Source organism: Lactuca sativa, chromosome 3 (genome assembly GCF_002870075.4).
Source record: "Lactuca sativa cultivar Salinas chromosome 3, Lsat_Salinas_v11, whole genome shotgun sequence".
Classification (NCBI taxonomy): domain Eukaryota; kingdom Viridiplantae; phylum Streptophyta; class Magnoliopsida; order Asterales; family Asteraceae; genus Lactuca; species Lactuca sativa.
This window is the reverse complement of record NC_056625.2, coordinates 109,184,696-109,203,653: the sequence shown is the minus strand read 5'-3', so window position 1 is coordinate 109,203,653 and position 18,958 is coordinate 109,184,696. Positions and strand designations below refer to the sequence as shown.

At 35.3% G+C, this 18,958-nt stretch overlaps 1 protein-coding gene across 1 annotated transcript; it reads right to left on the bottom strand.

The window, feature by feature from the left end:
* Positions 1-60: 60 nt before the first annotated feature.
* On the bottom strand, positions 61-2,194 carry LOC111898054 (thioredoxin H-type 2). Its single transcript, XM_023894000.2, has 3 exons — positions 2,055-2,194; positions 1,609-1,731; positions 61-376 (listed from the first exon to the last, which is right to left on the bottom strand). The coding sequence occupies exons 1-3, from the start codon at positions 2,133-2,135 to the stop codon at positions 227-229; spliced, it is 354 nt and encodes a 117-aa protein (XP_023749768.1). The 5' UTR covers positions 2,136-2,194; the 3' UTR covers positions 61-226.
* Between the last annotated feature and the right edge of the window lie 16,764 nt (positions 2,195-18,958).

The window sequence follows — 18,958 nt, the reverse complement described above, 5'->3', positions numbered from 1 at the left end:
TGTTTTTCTTTGTCTAAACATTATTAAAGCTTTGCACTAAGGTAAAAATATGCATGTTATTCTATTAGAATTTTGAATCAACAAATGGAAGTTGAAAGAAACACATAGGATGATAATAAGTGTTTATGCATCTTCTAAAATAAGATGCTAAGTTGAATGGAAAGAGAAAAAAAGAAGAGTAATTTTGGTTCTTTTTGAACACAATGCATCATCATCATCATCATCATCATGCACTAGTACTTGAATTACCAGAGTGTTTGATGATTGTTTGTTGAAGTTCTTCTTTCTTTGCTCCAACAACTTTGCCCACACTCTTCCCATCTTTTATGAACAAGAAGGTTGGCATTGCTTCAACACCCCAGTCTGATGCAATTACCTGTATAGTTACAAGAAAGATAATTTCTAAAGAGTATAAATGTTTTGAATAGCAAACTTTGCTATTAAATGAGTGGTTCACTAAGGCTAATCTTTGACAAACTAGCTGGAAAGTTAGTTGTAAGCTGATAAAAAACCATTTAGTAAACTAGCCGAAATATGTTAAATAACATAAAAGGGCATGTAGAAGATTGGAATTAAAAAAAAACTCAATAAACTCGTTGAAACGTTAGTTTGAATATATCTAAAAAAAATTAGCTTATAAGCTACTTTTTGTTTTGACAAAGATTACGATCTAAAAAAGTTGGATAAATAATTCCGAACACAACCTAATTATCAAGAATAATTTGGTAAAAAAAAATTAAGAATAATTGTTTATATAGAAATTGTATATATATAACAAAAAATGCTACGGAATCTTTTATATTTTTCTCATCTGTCATGAAAAGTTCTTATTTTTTTAAAGAAGAAAGTCCATGAAAGCCATTGAAATTTGCTAAACTTTCCATTGAAGGTCATCTTAAAGTTTTTTACCTTCTAGATTGGCCACTAAAGCCATTCAAATTTGTTAACTTTTCATTAAAGCCACCAGAGAAATTTGTAACATTTACTAAAGTCATTGAACTCATTTGAGGTTTGTTAACTTTCTAAAGAAAACACAGTATTTTAAAATCTGAAATGGTTTTCATGGTAAAATTAACAAAAAGCTGAAATGCTTTCATCTCATGTAAAGATTCAATAATGGCTTCTATGGAAAAAAGAACAAAATATAAAAGCTTTTGTGACATTTTCCCAAATGAGAATGCCAAAAAAGACTATATATTGATGTGTTGATGTTTCTGCCAAATCACTTACTTTGGTATAAGAAAATAGTGTTTTTTTTGTTTGTTTTTCAATTACGTTGATTTCTTTACATTGAAAAAACAAAAACATGATTTAAAATGTCGTTCTTTCATCGTTTTTACAAGCAACACCAACAAAAGTTTGAATTTTGCATATTTTTTAGTCCAAGTTCAATGAACCACGTTCGACATTATCTTGTTTCCTTTTGATGACTAATTATACTTTAACAATGTGAAAAGAATCACCATATATAAAAACCATTTGAAACATAAATAATAGAAATATATTAAGTTTGAATCATCACAACAAAAACTAAAACCTTTTGTAGAAGGCAAAAAAAGGGAGTAAGATTTCTTTATAATAGTAAAGTAACCTATTTTTACTTTTTACCTTCAACTCATCGACATCAACTTTGAGAAAGGTAACATGTGGCATTTTCTTAGCCAATTCTGCTACAAAGGGAGCAATAACCCGACAAGGTCCACACCAAGAAGCAGCAAAGTCCACAACTATCTGTACACATATCACATTTGCTGATCATGAATAATTAGATCTATATTCTATTCCAATATTTATACATCATAATTTGTCTCAATCAGTCATTAAATCGAGTTGTTTAGACGTTAAGCACCCTAATCCGAACAAAACAACATACATCATATTATCATAATCGACCTCGATGAAGATGAATGACATAGAAATCTGAATGGATCACTATAAATCATAAAATCAACGTAAAAAACGAAATAATCACAAACGTTTTCACGTAAAATGTATCATGCAATTTCATAGAGATAGATTTAACACAAAGTAATCTGTTAGAATAAATGACGTACCAATTTGTTCTTGTCTTTTTGAAGATGTTGATTCCATGCATCAACGGTGTGACAACTAATCACTTGTCCTTCTTCACCCATCTTCAAAAATCAAAATCTCACAAATACCAACAACCAAAAGTGTCTCCCCGGAATAAAATTCAGTTAGGTCTACAAAGATAACAAACGAGTCATGATAATAATATATCATATCATCATCTAATTCAAAAGCCCATAACCCAATATTAGCCTTTGGGCCTATGTTATATATTATTATATATTGTATATATTATTTATATATATTTTATATAATATAAGTGCTTACAATTATGAAACGAAGAATAGTGTTGGCTTCATTCACCTTCGCCACCTCAGCTTTCATTGCCAGATGTTGCGTCTCTCTTTTCCCTTATGTTTGTCATGATATTTCATATTTGATTTATTTACAATGAAGCGATCTTTTCTTGCATGTCTCGAAGCGCAGTTGTTTCTTCTTTTTCAAGAATATCAGCAAATCAACCATTTTCATATGTTCGTGGTTTTTTAGTCGATATTTCAGACTTTTTGAACACACCCATCTTGCAAATGACCCCTTTAATTAGTTTATGGGGAGTGTTTTTTTGCAGCAAATGCTCTTAATTGATGTCAGTTTTGTCTTCCTTAGTTGATTTCTTCAGTGGGTCTATGTCTATATCCATCATCATGGTTTCCTTTAGATTTAAGTTTAAAGTTAACTCGTAGAACATACCCAAATAATATTCGATCACTATAATCAGATGAAGTGTTCTTGCTATATTGGTTATCTTTAGGTTTCAGTTTAAAGTTGAACCTCTAGAACATACCCAAATTATATCCAACGAAAAAAGATAACCCTTCATCAGTGCTTTTAAACTTTCTTCGTTTGTACATGTAAGCACGAATTATCTTTTTGGTTTCTTCATGTAGTAGTCTCTATATTTGGCGCTTTGGCTTTTCGATTATGGGATTATGTGGCTTATTGACTTCTTAATTTAATTGATTCCCCTGATGGATTTCAGTAACCCTCAAATCTTACAATTAACTGCTTCCTCCTTCTTCATCGGGCATCAACAAGGTTAGTTTTAGGTCTTAAAATCTCCTTATCTTCTCTTATTGTCTCTTTATTTGCTTAGATTTTGCCGGTTTGCATTCGTTTTAGGGTTGATAAATATGATTTTATCAATTTCATAACGTTACGTTTGTTGATTTACTGAGAGTTCAGCAATACTATTACATTTGTTGGCCGATAATATCACTTTTTATTTATTTATTTATTTATTTTATTGTTGATTTGCACCAATTTCCACTTCACTATTTTGAAATAACTTAGGTGATTTTGTATTAATGTCCAATGTATTTATGCCTAGAATGATCCCGGTTGTATATGACCTAACTCTTGCTTAAGTAACTCATGAGATACACAATTTATTAGGTTTCATGAATCAATACTCTCATGGTAACATACGGATACGATAATTACTAGGAACATAATGTTTTTATAGGATTCTAAGATAAGTTATCTTACCTAGAAATATTGTGCGAAAGAAATAAATATGAAATAAAAGACTAAAATTGGAAACCATGAGAATTAATCTCAAACATAATTGAATACACTAAAATTGGAAGCCATGGTACTTTGAGAAGCATGTATAATATGCGTACAACAAACCGTTTTATAACAAAATAGTGACAAGCTAAAATTGAATACCTTTTCGGAAATGAGGAGGAACAAGGGAGTTTCTCAGTGAAGTAGAAGAAGGTTTTTACAATTTGAAAATATGTGTAACTTTTAAAAAAGGTCTATCTTCATAAGTTTTAAGTGTTGAGGGTTGATAAATATGGTTTTATAAATTTCATAATGTTTGCTGATTTATCGAGAGTTTAGCAATAGTGTTACATTTGTTGGCTGATAATTTCATTTTTTTATATTGTTGAATTGTATAAATTTCCACTTCACTATTTTTAGATAACTTAGGTGATTTTGTATTGACTTCGAGTGTATTTATGTCTAGAATGATCCTGATTGTATATGACCTAACTGTTGCTTGAGTAACTCATGAGATAGACAATTTATTAGGTTTCATGAATCAATACTCTCATGGAGCATGTAACAAATGAATACGAGAATTACTAGGAACATAATGCTTTTATATGATTTTGAGATAAGTTACCTTACCTTTCTCTAGATTTGATTTTGTGAAAGAAATAAATATGAAATAAAAGACTAAAATTGAAAATAAAGAGAATTAATCCCTAACATAATTGAATACACTAAAATTGAAAGCCATGATACTTTGAGAAGCATGTATAATATGCTTACAACAAACCGTTTTATAACAATGTAGTGACGAGCTAAAATCGAATACCTTTTTGAAATAAGGAGGAACAAGGGAGTCTCTCAAACATGAAGTACAAGAAGGTTTTTAAAATTTGAAAATATGTGTAACTTTTAAAAAAGGTCTATCTTCATGTATAAACATAAGTTTTAAGTGTTGAGGGTTGATAAATATGATTTAATAAATTTCATAATGTTTGTTGATTTATTGAGAGTTTAGCAATATTGTTATATTTGTTAGCTGATAATTTTACTTTTTTTTTTATTGTTGAATTGTATAAATTTCCACTTCACCATTTTGAGATAAATTAGGTGATTTTGTATTGATTTCAAGTGTATTTATGCCTAGAATAATCCTGATTGTATATGACCTAACCGTTGCTTAAGTAACTCATGAGATAGACAATTTATTAGGTTTCATGAATCAATACTCTCATGGAGAATGTAACAAATGGATACGAGAATTACTAGGAACATAATGCTTTTATAGGATTCTAAGATAAGTTACCTTACATTTCTCTAGAAATTGTAACATCCTAAAAATAGTAATAAAAATGTTCATTTGGAAGTTTATCAATTCATTCATCAACTGTTCAAAATCAAACACCAAGTCATAATATTCAAAACATCAGAGTATAATAATTCAAAATACGAAAATCATGAGGGGAGGATATTGTGCCATCACGTCGGACCCTTCCCTTTCGAACCAGAAGTACCTGAAACCATAAACATAAACTGTAAGCATAAAGCTTAGTGAGTTTTCCAATGTATCACATATCAAGACATATAACTGGGCTTAACCTTGGGATTTAACCAACCCATATACATATATAGGCCCCACCTTGGGGTGTATTTCAACCCGATCAACACATATGGGCCCCGCCCTGGGGTATCTTTCAACCCGATATACAATAGTGGGCCCCGCTTTGGGGTCTATTACAAACCAAACATACGATAGTGGGCCCCGCCCTAGGGTTTATTCAACCTATCATACAAACTCATGTAAACCACACAACAATTATCAGCCTAAATAACACAATAATGGACCGAGATTGTTGCCTTCGACCCATGGATACAGTGAGAAAACTCACCTCACAGACATATGAGAAAACTAAATAGCACGCCGCTCTGAGATCAACTCTGCCAGTCAACTTAATGAATTCAGTAACAATAATTGCAACATACAAATCAAAATACCTAAAATACCACTAGGTCAAACCCTAGTCAAAATCCAGGTCAAAGTCAACTGAGTGAACCGAGTCGAATTAGTAAGTATGTTGGACGTACTCAACAGGTACGCGGGACGTACCAGATGTTTGACCACAAACAAGTGGTTGAGCACGTACTCGCAATGTACCCTTTGCTACGCCCAATGTACACGGCTGCCAACCAACTCAACCCATTAAGTGCTTAATCCTTAAGCACCTTCGTCCAAAATCCAGATCCAGACCCTAAAAGGTGATCTTAACCATAAAGTTTCCAACTTTATGGTTTTGCATGACTATTAAGACCTTACTAAAAAAAACCTAGCTTTTTGACCCATTAAGACAACCTAGATCATGCATGAGAAGAAACCAATGTCTAAGATCCCATTTTTATGACTTAAATCACCCCTAAACATCTGAAAGGACAACTCAAAAATCATAATTCCTTCATTCGAACTCTGTTCTCGACTGTCTTTATATCGATGGATTCATATTTATGAGATCTTCGACTCTCGTTTACATTGTTTTGGCTAACAAGTAATGGATCTCTATTCAATTTCTGTGTCACACACTCCTGCACTATGTCGTGTTGACGTTCTTTCTAACTTCTTCATGCATTTCCAAAGTCCATCATGTAGGCTCAGAGCATATCTTCTAAAGTTTGAATAACCCTTTTGTTCGACCATCGGTCTGTGGGTAATAAGCTGGTCTCATATCCAGACATGTTCCCAAGGATCTTTGTAGCGATTTCCAAAATTATGAGGTGAATATACTATCTCTATCATAGATAATAGAAATCTGCCCCCATGCAATTTGACGATTGCCTTGAGGTAGGTTCTGGTTAAAATTTCCATTTTATCTGTTTCTTTGATTGGTAGGAAGTGAGTAGATTTTGTAAGTTTATAAACAATTAACTAAATATAGTCGAAGCCATTAGGTGTATTGGGTAGTTTTGTGATAAAATACATTGAAATTTGTTCCAACTTCCTCTTAGGTATTTCATATTATTGAAGTAAACCTGAGGGCTTCTGATGTTCTTCCTTAACTTTATAACTAGTCAAGCACTTTCCCACATAAATGACAATCTCAACTTTCATGTTTGGTCACCAATACAACTTTTTCAAATCTAAATAAATTTTATCAGAACCTGGATGAATGGAATACCTTGATCGATGAGCTTTATCCAAGACTAAGCTCTTAATATTAACAAATTTAGGTGTCCAAATTTGGTTCATAAAATAATGAGTTCCATCATCCTTGAGTTTAAATTGTTTTTCCATTCCCCGTAAGGCTTCATCTTTATTATTTTCTTCCTTCAGAGCTTCCTGTTGAGCTTCTTGAATCTGTGTGATATGGTTGGAATGGATAGTCATAGTTAATGAATGTACTCGGCGGGTCTGACGCTAGAGCCCAGATGTATCACTTGGCAGGACTTGTATTTCGGGGGCTACAAGTCCTGAACACGTTATGGCAAGGTCATTAAACTTGGCGGTATAAGCGTTTATGTCGGAACCTTTCACTGTTAGGTTCTATAGCTATTGTTCAAGATTTTGTATTTATTCTCTAGGATAGTATTCTTCTATTACCATCATATTTAGATACTCCCAATTCAGAGAGTTTGTAGTACTGATTCCCATCGTATCTGGATGGCTATTCCACCATGTTAATGCCGCATCAGAAAAAGTACAAGCTGAAAATCGTACTTTGCAATCATTCAGACATAAACTTATTTAGAAGACATATTCTATCTTTTCGATCCATCTGGTTAAACCAACAACTCCTTCAGTTCCATAAAAGTTCTTTTGTTTATAGTTCATGAAGTCTTTGTAGGTGCAAGTTTTGGCAGATCCTACATTGCCTTCATTATTATTTCTAATTCCACCTTGATTTCTTCCAAAATGCTGTGAAATTAGCTAGAGCTTTAGTGATTATTTGTGCTATAATTTGCTCAAGTTCTGTTAAATTTATTGGTGGGTTCATTTATGGTGGTGGTGGTTACGATTGTTGTTGTTTTGGTTGTTGATTTGGGTTTAACCGATTACTCTTTCTTCGATGCATTTTATTTTGTCCCTATTATGAAGAACATTGTGAGTTTTTTGAAGCATTGTATTAGTTATTAAAATACGAATGCTAATGAATTTAATTATTCTCAAAAGTAAATAGCATAATAGACAACATAATTTGCCACATGATTATAGTAATATATGTTTCATATTCATCACTAGTGGTTACATCAGTTCAATTATAGGTTTATATAATAAAAGTTTCTTAAAAACATATCAAAAGTTGCAAAGTTGACTATATCATTGCTAAAAAAAGCTTTTCACCTTTACCATATATAGTCTGATTTTTTTTCCTATATACACAACCACTAGCCCATCACCTTCTACTAGTATCCTACATGACGACCCAATGTCTTAGTGACATGGGTCATTTGTTCCTTGAGTGCTTGATTCTATTGCTCCAACTCCCTAGTTTGTTCCTCTTTTCTTGAAGTATGATTTTAGTGTAACAACCTAATTTTCAAGACCAAAAATTTCATTTTTGATATAACAATTCATAACACAATTTATAAAAAAACATCACTAAGTTATTTCATTTCATAAAACCATAAATCACGTGTCTCAACCATGTCATAAAATAGTAACAATATCAGAGTATAATCCCAAGAATCTCATAATGCAGAAATCCTGTGTTTGTGTGACGCGTTGCTACCGTGCCAGCTCCTTACCCTTCGATGAAGAGGTACCTAAAAAAAACTGAAAACTGTAAGCACAAAGCTTAATGAGTTCCCCCATCATACCACATACCACCTAACCAACATACTGTTGGCAATTCTGGGGTGCCGACCTACCCTGTCTGGCAATTCTGGGGTGCCAATTTACCCTCCGGTTTATCTCAACCGGCTACGGGGACTATTTCACCCCTACTACTACCATATAATAACATAACACAAACATACTGTTAGGCATATTTGAGGTGCCCAACCTACCCTGGCGGTCCTTACAACCGATATAGGGGTCTATCCACCCCTCCTACCACTATCACATAATATCATAGCATACTAACACATAACTCATAACAGATAATGGCATACCAGACATTTATCATACAGACCATTGTCTTAACTATAATCAACTACTAGTGGGCCGACATTGGTGCGTTCGACCCACTTCTACTGGAAGGTAACTCACCTTAATGTCGTGTAGTGTCTGAACTGTCCTCGGTGCTGGGCTCAACTCCTCTCAAACTCCTATACATAACAATCTTTCTTAATTACTTTTTCATACTCCTAACCTTTCAAGGGTCAACTCGGTCAAAGTCAAATTCAAGGTCAACACCCTGTTCAAAGTCAACATCTAGTCGACTCAACTCGCTGAGTTGGTTCACCAACTCATCGAGTTCCATAATCCACAAAATACTGGAACTTCGATCCTACTCGTCGATTCTTTCAAGAACTCGTCGTGTTCTCCTTCATATAGAATCGAGACCTTTTTCTCATGACTCGCCGAGTTCATCCTTGAACTCGTCGAGTCCTGCTTCATGTCAGTCGGGACGTTTAGCCCTTGACTCGCCGAGTTCTTCCTTGAACTCATCAAGCTCTTCTTCATATCAGTCGGGAAATTTGCCTTTAACTCACCGAGTTCGTCCTTGAACTCGTCGAGCTCTTTGTTCTTTGAGTCCATAATCACATCCATCTCGTCGAGTCCTCTTCTAGACTCAACTAGATTGCTCAGAAATAGAAAAGTTTGGGGAACCATGACCCAACTCGTCGAGTCCTATGAACGACTCGTCGAGTCCCCCAAAGTCCAAGTCCATCCAGTTGTTTTTAGTCGGGATTATTGCATCCAAAGCATAGATCTAACCTCCTAGGGTCGATATTGATGGGTTTTATACAAACAATCCTATGTGTGCATGCAACCCTAGCATTGGATCTATGTTCTCACTATTAGATACACAACATTATGAACACATAATAAAACCCTAAAGATGATTGCTATTATCAAAATTAACCAAGAAGGTTAGATTACATACCTCTTGTTGTTATATTGTAATAACAACTTGAATCTTCAAACCCTAAGTCTTGAAAGGAAGCACCACAAGTGTAGTGCCTCTAATGGCTCACAAACACCACAAGCAATTGGAGAAGATATAGAGAGAGAAGAGAGAGGTGGAATTCGGCCCTAATAACCCTTTTGGAAGCATTGATGAATTTATGAGCCTTAGGGGTCTTTATATAGGTGTGAGATTAGGGTTTCAGTCCTTATCCTTATCTAGTTGCTTGCCCACCAAGTAACAATAAGATAAGCCTTGACAACCATATATTTGGACGATTTCAAGGATACAAATCCTTTAGATTTCTTCCACCTATATTCTAGGATAATCCTTACCCTACTTTGTAACTATCACATAATTACAATTCAGCCCCTCTAGTTTAATTAATTACACTTGATCACATAATTAATTCCTAATTAATTATTGACCAATATTAATTAAACAAATATTATTTCTCCTTTAATATATTATTCTTATAACATATTAATAAATCATAATAACCTCTCTCTATTATTTCTTCAGTCAAGTTGCTTTGGTGAAGGCAACCCAAAAGGACCATGCACAATCGGGTCAAGTACTTACTAATTATGGTTACAGGCTTAGACAATAATCCAACAGTCTCCCACTTGGATAAGTCTAGTAACTACAATATAAGTACACCTCGATTAGCAATCGTAGCTCTCAAAGACGTTGTCAAACTTTGATCTTATCAGTAACCTGTCCTTTAGATAAGGGATCGTATATTCCTCCATTCTAGATATCGTATAGACACGAGAAATGGATTGAAATCATTCTCTCAGTCTATGTGTTGTTTCTTGATTTCCGATTTACGATGACTGACTAATTGAACAAATCAAATTAGCCCTAGCCCGGCCGAGCATTTAAGTTTGTCATCACTAAATCATCGAGGGGCCCACATATATCGCTTTTATCCCACTCTGGGTAAAAGGAACGGATAAACTTCGACTCAATGCTTGCTTGCACTCACTCACCAAATCACACACAACAATAAGTTTTATAACACCAAGTTACTGGTGCGTTTACATATTATCAATGTGCAACCGATTCGCAAGATACAACTCACACATCTCGGTTTCAAGAATACAAGATATTATCGTCTCACCAATCGCTCATGATAAAATCCATGAAGCGATCCAAGTGAGCGTGGGTTTAATCCAATGCTCAAAATCATATTCATAAGCACTCATGAACGCTGCAGCGATAAGTCTAGTAACTACAATATAAGTACACCTCGATTAGCAATCGTAGCTCTCAAAGACGTTGTCAAACTTTGATCTTATCAGTAACCTGTCCTTTAGATAAGGGATCGTATATTCCTCCATTCTAGATATCGTATAGACACGAGAAATGGATTGAAATCATTCTCTCAGTCTATGTGTTGTTTCTTGATTTCCGATTTACGATGACTGACTAATTGAACAAATCAAATTAGCCCTAGCCCGGCCGAGCATTTAAGTTTGTCATCACTAAATCATCGAGGGGCCCACATATATCGCTTTTATCCCACTCTGGGTAAAAGGAACGGATAAACTTCGACTCAATGCTTGCTTGCACTCACTCACCAAATCACACACAACAATAAGTTTTATAACACCAAGTTACTGGTGCGTTTACATATTATCAATGTGCAACCGATTCGCAAGATACAACTCACACATCTCGGTTTCAAGAATACAAGATATTATCGTCTCACCAATCGCTCATGATAAAATCCATGAAGCGATCCAAGTGCGCGTGGGTTTAATCCAATGCTCAAAATCATATTCATAAGCACTCATGAACGCTGCAGCAAACCTTTGTTATGTATAATACGCTTTAGACAATCTACAAACCAATTCATGACAGTCTTCATTCATACCTACTTCCAACGTATGACTGATTGTGGTCCGTTTGAATAATTCGATTATTCTTAATGAACTCAATTATTCTAGAAGTCAAAACATGCAAAGTGAAACACAAAAGTAATACTAATCCTATATGGTCCCAAACCCTTGAGTATAAATAAAACACCTTTATTTAATCACCATATTGATTACTCATTATACATTGTTTAACGTTTCAGATAATCAACTTTATAACTTGAATTATAACCACAATTGTCCCATGCTCCAAGCATGCACATTTTGGTTTTATCTGGTCTATTACTTTGTGAAATAGATCAAGCGAACACATTTTTAATCATTCTCATTTCACAAATCCCAATTCTTTATCATAAGCACAAGAATATCAAATTCTTGTCACTTATAGAATATGTCAAATTCTAATATTTTATGCAATGATCATCTTGTGAAGTCACGGCACAAAATCACAAAGACCCGGCCATCGAAATCACAAGGTACTCTATCAAAATAGTTATAGAAATATTCTATAGATGTGATGTCTCTCACTCAAAGTACATTCCTTGAACATCCTTTTGCATAAAATTTTCTAATCTAGACATTAATTCTTAATTTCCAACTCCGATTTATGGAAACATTTCCATACTTCCCATATGACAACTCATTCTTAATAGAATCTTATCTATTCATAATGATGTCGATATGGTCCATTCAATGCCATACTTCCAACTACTCACAAGCGACCAATCCTCAGTGAACTTTGGATCGTCCTTTGATAGTTGTTTAATTATCTTAGTCAAAACCGATTCTTGTCCTTTTTCCCTCTTAATGCGCTAGGCATTTGGAAAAATTTAGAATGGTCAAATATTACAGCTTATGCAATCGATCCTATACCCGAAGCGTATGGGACACGATGCATAATGTCTTACATAAAGATACGATACTCTATCAATCTTTTGCCATAATATTTTATGTGTCACGTTCTTACAATTTGATCTATGAAGAGGAACACCATAATCATAATCAAAATTTAAGAACTCACTATGTACCTTTTGACTAATTTTATTAAAATTTCTCAATCTAAGCTTTAGATTATGAAACGAAGTACAATATTCTCTCCCTTAATTATAGCAAAACAACTTTTCAACATTTACGACATTGCAAAGTACGACACTTGTTTTCTATAATTAACATTGCTAACTTGCAATACTTACCATAATAATCATGCTCCCACTTACATGATGATTATTTCTTTACCAGCATAACACTTATGCTCCCAGTAGCTTTGACATGTATTCAGAAATCAGATGAACTTCTAGAAAATAATTTCTTAGGTTCATATTTCTAATACTAGATGCTTTGATAAGACTCTATCTAAGCTTCTTAAACTCATACACCTTTCTTTGGATAGCTCATATGTATATGTCCAAACGATTCTAGGACTCATATCAATAAGTCTAAGATGTTCAGACCTATTTGCCATTTCCCACAATTCGAACTATGAAGAGGTATGCCGTAATCAAAGTTGAATTTGAGAAACCCAAATCACATAATGCCATCTTCAAAATCTCTCTTAGTGAAAGCGTTTCCTCACAATCATTCTTATGAATGAAAGAAACCTCATGACACTTAGATTTTGCGGTGTATTCGTTCTCATCCATGTGAATTTGTTGTAACCATAATCACAAGATCATGTCAGTGACAAATCCAAACTCTTATGGATAGAACTAGTTCTTCTTAATTTCTTGCCATCAAGGGTCCCACCATTGCTTCCAAGTTATTTAGCAGCTCACCCCTTTATTTCAATGTACTTTCCATTGAACAAGGTGCCTTGCCCTTATACAATCCATTGAGAACTCGTAGAACTCACTTGCATAACTAACTCAATTCGGAATGGCACAGAAACAAAATAGTGTCAACATGATAGGTAGTAAACCTCTAGTCGTGTGCTAGTGTTATATTATAAGGTCTATTCTTGATTTGTTCTTGAAACCTTTCAAGACCATTAAGACTCCCACTGAATCCTTGACATATAAGATTCCCTTATTAAGAAACATGTCTTGACAAACAAATATTCAAGAGTTAGTGCAACTTTTATCAAAACTCTTCACATAATTGGTCCTAGTTGGTCTTTGTCTTATCCAAGACATCACAATTTGCCAATTTCAAATATGTAAGAATAAGAAAAACCTTTTTTCTTGGCTTCACATTTGACGAATGTTATAAACCTTCTTAAGACTTATCACCTAATTCACAATCTTGGAGTATAACTCTAAGACTTGACATTGGAACGAAGTATGATTGACTTCTTGATTTAACCATTTTCACAATTCTCGTCTCCTCTTCTTATACATACAAATTGTACCAAGAGTCACTTAGAGGATTAATTATGATATGGTTCTTAATCATTAAGTCCTATCATAAAACACAATAAAAGGTACTCCCCCTTCTTCTTAGAACAGAGAAACTTTTATCTTTCTGCCTACTTGATTATTCTTATTTGTTATTGATTGGAACTCTTTTAATCAATTCAGAATTACACTTAATCTTATAATTATAACCATATTTACTAAACTTTAGTAAATCATGATGAATATCTTGTCACTCTTGTGGTGGACTTGATCAACACACAACTTTGTGTACTTGATCTCATAGTCCTTCACTTGACACTTTGTCAACGACTAGTCTAAATTTCCCAAATGTGATAGTTTTCATTCACCATGCAATACTTGTTGCACGATTCCAAGTTCCTATCCACTTGAAACTTGGGCGATGAGAAACTCTCCCTATTTGGTAAACTTTTGACACATCCACAAGTAACCTAATTAAGAATCAAATCCATTTTGCTAATAGTAGAAGTACACAAACATCAATTTTTCATATATGCCATTGCAAGGATAAAAAAATAAGGTAAAATCCAAAATTTATTTTATTCATTAAAGCAGCGGAAAACATGTCCTTACAACGCAAAATTCAAATGAAAAACTATGTATTCAAATACTCCTAGCATATCTTTCATAACTTCCTAAGCTCAAAATCTGATCTTCGAATCCATGCGATCGTAATCCATTTCTTGGTGATCAGACTATCTTGCTATTCCATCAACCTTCCTTTCTTTTCTTTGACCCTGCAAAGCATGCAAATGTAATCTTATCACATTATGTATAAAGAATAGGAATTTAATGGAGTTAGATAGTGGATTTTTTACCTGAAGCAGAGCCACACTTCTTGACTCTTCCATCTCTTATACTCTTCAGTTCCTTTGGGCAACTTCGTATCCATTTCCCTTTCCCTTGGCAGTAGAAACATGTGGCTTCTCCTAGAACGTCCACGGAATCATGGTTGGTTGATTGACTAGACAAATATGCTCCATTACTTCGCCAAATCATTTCTGATTCAGCAGCAATAAGCATGTAAGTTAAGTCAATGAGGGTCGCGTCAATGTCCATCATATAATACTCTCTTATGAACTTATCATATGATTCAGGGAGTGACTGAAGAACCCAGTCCACAGCCACCTTATTGGGAAAAGACGCACCCAACATAATCAACCTATCGATGTGTGATTTCATCCCTAGGACGTGAGCACACACAGGTTTAACATCTTCATGTTGCATTGCCAATAGGGTCTCGGTGATCTTGAACCTTTCAAATCTTCAATCTTGTGGGTTGGGGAGAACAACGGGTGGAGGAGGAGGGAGTGAGATCAAGCTAGTCCACATTGATCCTTCACTTTGGAACAAGCTATCACTTTCAATAGGAACACCTTTTCCTTGGGATCCGGGAAGACCACGGTTAGAGTTAGACATCTACAAAACGGGAGAAATTTCAAGTTAGTTGATTGAATCCTTAATGAAACACCCAAATGAGACATTAAGGCTAGGATCCAACAACATTATTTACACATTAGAAGAGGGATGCCGTAATCCAACATGCAAATAATTTGGAGGTAAGTGAATGACGATTCACTAATTCTTCACCATGAAAAAACATAAAGGCTTAAGTTTTAAATGTATTAAGAATTCCAAGATTTCCTTTGAGATTCATTGAAATTTTCAATGACATGTTTAAATCTCGATATGCCCCTCTTGTTTGTGACTGGGATGCCGAGGATCACAAAGTGGGTGTGAATAACCATGCAAATCTACATGGTGCCCTCATTGTTACAGTCACCTATTCGATGTGCCGGTAAACCACACACGCTCCATTGAACTATGACAAACATTGAGTCACCCTTTGCCACCTTTGCTCAGAACCAATTAGTGTGCCGGTTAACCACACACGCTCCACTAACTTTTTAGCAAGGGTGCAAAGTGTAATTTCATGGGAATGCATCAATTTCACTTTTGCCTAAAGTAACTAGGATTGGGAATTTGGAAAAGCGTTTAGTTACTTTGTATAGATTCATTATACTTATTAATGAAAAAGGATTGCCCTATCCTACCCGTTCGGCTAACGATCCTCCACCAATCAAGGAAGCAGTGGGTAAGAGTGGATACCCATTAAACGGCCATTTTATAGGCCATAACCTTATACCCCCCTTATCGATCGGCTTCGTGAATGAGGCCTACTAACGGTAAGACTAGTGTCACACCCCCAAACCTGAACGGCGGAAACGTTCGGGGGCGGATGACTTCATGTGGTAACGTAACAAATGAATACATAGTAAAGAAAGCAATACAACCATCATATATATAATTGAAAGTTTACATTTGTCAAAAGTTACATGTTCAAAACCAATTACAATATGATGTCAAAATACGAGATTAAACTGGCGCCGCAGCATCCCTTCATCAAAAGCAAAATGAATACCTGAAATTTACTGATTTCCTGGGACATACAAGGAATTTTGAAAGAGTAGATCAGCATTTAAGCTGGTGAGTTTCATAAGTATTTAAATGACAATGTTTGAATGAAATGAAATGTTTTGCCTTTGTTTGTTTGTGTTTAGAAAATCCTATATTTTCTACTAGTATAATAGTAGCCTTCACTCAAGACCAATGTTTGTCTGAAATGAAATGTTTTGTCTTTGTTTGTTTGTGTTTAGAAAATCCTATATTTTCTACTAGTATAATAGTAGCCTTCACTCAAGACCAATGTTTGTTTCTAAAATGTATGTAAGTGTAAAATAACCAATGAGTTTGAAAACCTTGTAAATCAATGCATTTTTAATACCTCTTGTGAGTTTTATAACCATACTATTGACTCGGAATGCCTATACACAACGTTCTTCAGGCGTTGGAATGTTATGACGTTTGTCACCCCAAACGGTGGACTGCAGCTAACAGTCAGGGCGCGGGTTGTCAAGCCCGTATAGATCTATACACAAACACCACGCTCCCCCTCCAAGGGATTCTGGTATATAATACATGACTTGAAATGTGTACTCGAACGTACATGAAGTTAGTGTCTCACAAAACCGTGGTATAAAAACAGATCTACTTGTTAAAATGTTACGTTTGTTCTTGTATACGAAAGTAAACTTCTTGAAATTCATGTTTCTAGTACATAAGAGTTAGAAATTTGTTCGTAAAGCTATACCTATTATAGTTTTCTAAAAGTGTGTCTTGTTTGTTTAGAAATACCTAGAAAAGAAATCACTTGTTTATGAAAGCATAGATTTTTGGTGTAGAGTCTAAGATAGACAAGAATAATCTAAGAAAAGTTTAGTTTATACATGCATTACAACAAATTTATATTTCAAAAGATAGAATGCTATTTTAACATATGTTATATATATGAAAGTTCCTTAAAGGTTTGTAAATCGCATGTGATTTGGATATATAACAGCATATAAAAGAGTTTCTTTATGTAACACACGACAATACTCGTGTGTTTTACTTGTAATCCTCCCCTTGAAAGCATATAAAAGAATTTATAAAATATTTAAAAGGTAAATTAAGGGGTATGAACTCACTTGAAAGTTTGAAGATAGCGAGATGGAAAACCGGGCAGAGTTTCGTCTCGGAAAACGGATTTTCCTCGGGATTCTCGGGAATCTCGGGAGTAAAATCGACCCTCGGGACTTGAGCAAAAAGACCAGAGCTTCGGGTTTGAACGGGCACGGAAAACGAGGCAAGATTGTGAGAGAGAGGAGAAAAATGAGCCCTTTTCTCGGAAGCCCTTGCATCCTATTTATAGGAAGGCTGAACCGCCTCAGTACGCGGGGCGTACGCTCGTACGCAGCGCGTACGCGTACGTCATGCATGACCGAAGCCTCGACTGCCTCGGCTTCGGATGGGACGGGTTGCTGGGTAGGCGGGTCGGCTGTGACGGGTTGCTGGGGAGACGGGTCGGATGGGACGGCGGGTCGGACGGGACAGCGGGTCGGACGGGTCGGATACTTCGGACGGGTCGGACGGGTCGGATGGGGCGACGTGGACGATCAGAGGCCAAGTCTCTCGGGTACTCAGGGCGTACAGGGGTACGCAGCGCGTACCTCGGATGAGGACGCTGACTCCTCTTCGGATAAGGTCCGAATTTGGAATTAAATAAATATATAATTTATTTAATAAACTTCAAAAATTCATATCTTCTTCATACGAACTCCGTTTTCGATGGTCTTTATATCCACGCGTAGGTGAGACTACGCTCTACAACTTTCGTTTAGACTCCGTCGGCAAATTCCGAAATTATTATTATTTTTTTATTTATATTAAACTCATCGTGTTTAAGGAATTTCTTTGAAAATTCATAACTTCTTTATCTGATGTCAGTTTTTGCCAGACTTTTTACCACTGGAATACCATTGTCGAGACCTTCGATTCTCGTTTAGGTCATTTCGGCCAAAAGTCGCTCGATCTCCGATTCGAGTTTTTAGCTGTCTGTTGCTAAACCGAACTTGGAAAAATCATAACTTCGCTATATGAAGTCGGATTTGGGCGTTCTTTTCACGTATGATCATGGTTCAAAGACATTTAAACATAGAAGGAAATTAAATAGAACTATTTGTACATTTTATTATGAAAGTAAATTTTATTACTCAAAAGTGGTTACAATACTTGACCCTTTTTGGTCATTACAAAGAGTTGAAATATCGGGTTGTCACATCATCCCCCCGTTAGAGAGAATTTCGTCCCGAAATTTAAAGTAGTAAAGATACTAGTGAACATGAAAGAGATGAGGGTACTTTTGTTTCATCTGATCTTCGCGTTCCCATGTGAATTCAGGTCCCCGCTTGGCGTTCCAGCGAACCTTCACGATGGGTATGCGACTTTGTTTTGTTTGTTTCACCTCCCGGTCCATGATTTCTACTGGTTCTTCCATAAAGTTGAGGCTCTCGTTGATCGCGATCTCGTAGAGTGGAATAACAAGAGTCTTGTCGGATAGACACTTTTTCAAGTTTGAGACGTGGAAGGTTGGATGGATGTTACTAAGTTCGCGTGGTAGGTTAAGCTTGTAAGCCACAGGGCCGATTCTGGCAAGGATCTCGAAAGGCCCTATGTATCTTGG

Bases quoted from the DNA above. Each gene is read 5' to 3' on its own strand.
- LOC111898054 (XM_023894000.2), bottom strand. From the start codon at position 2,135: ATGGGTGAAGAAGGACAAGTGATTAGTTGTCACACCGTTGATGCATGG. The intron at 1,732-2,054 runs GTACGTCATTTA...ATATGTGTACAG, and splicing joins AAAAAGACAAGAACAAATTG to ATAGTTGTGGACTTTGCTGC. The intron at 377-1,608 runs GTAAAAAGTAAA...GTAACTATACAG, and splicing joins TTGATGTCGATGAGTTGAAG to GTAATTGCATCAGACTGGGG.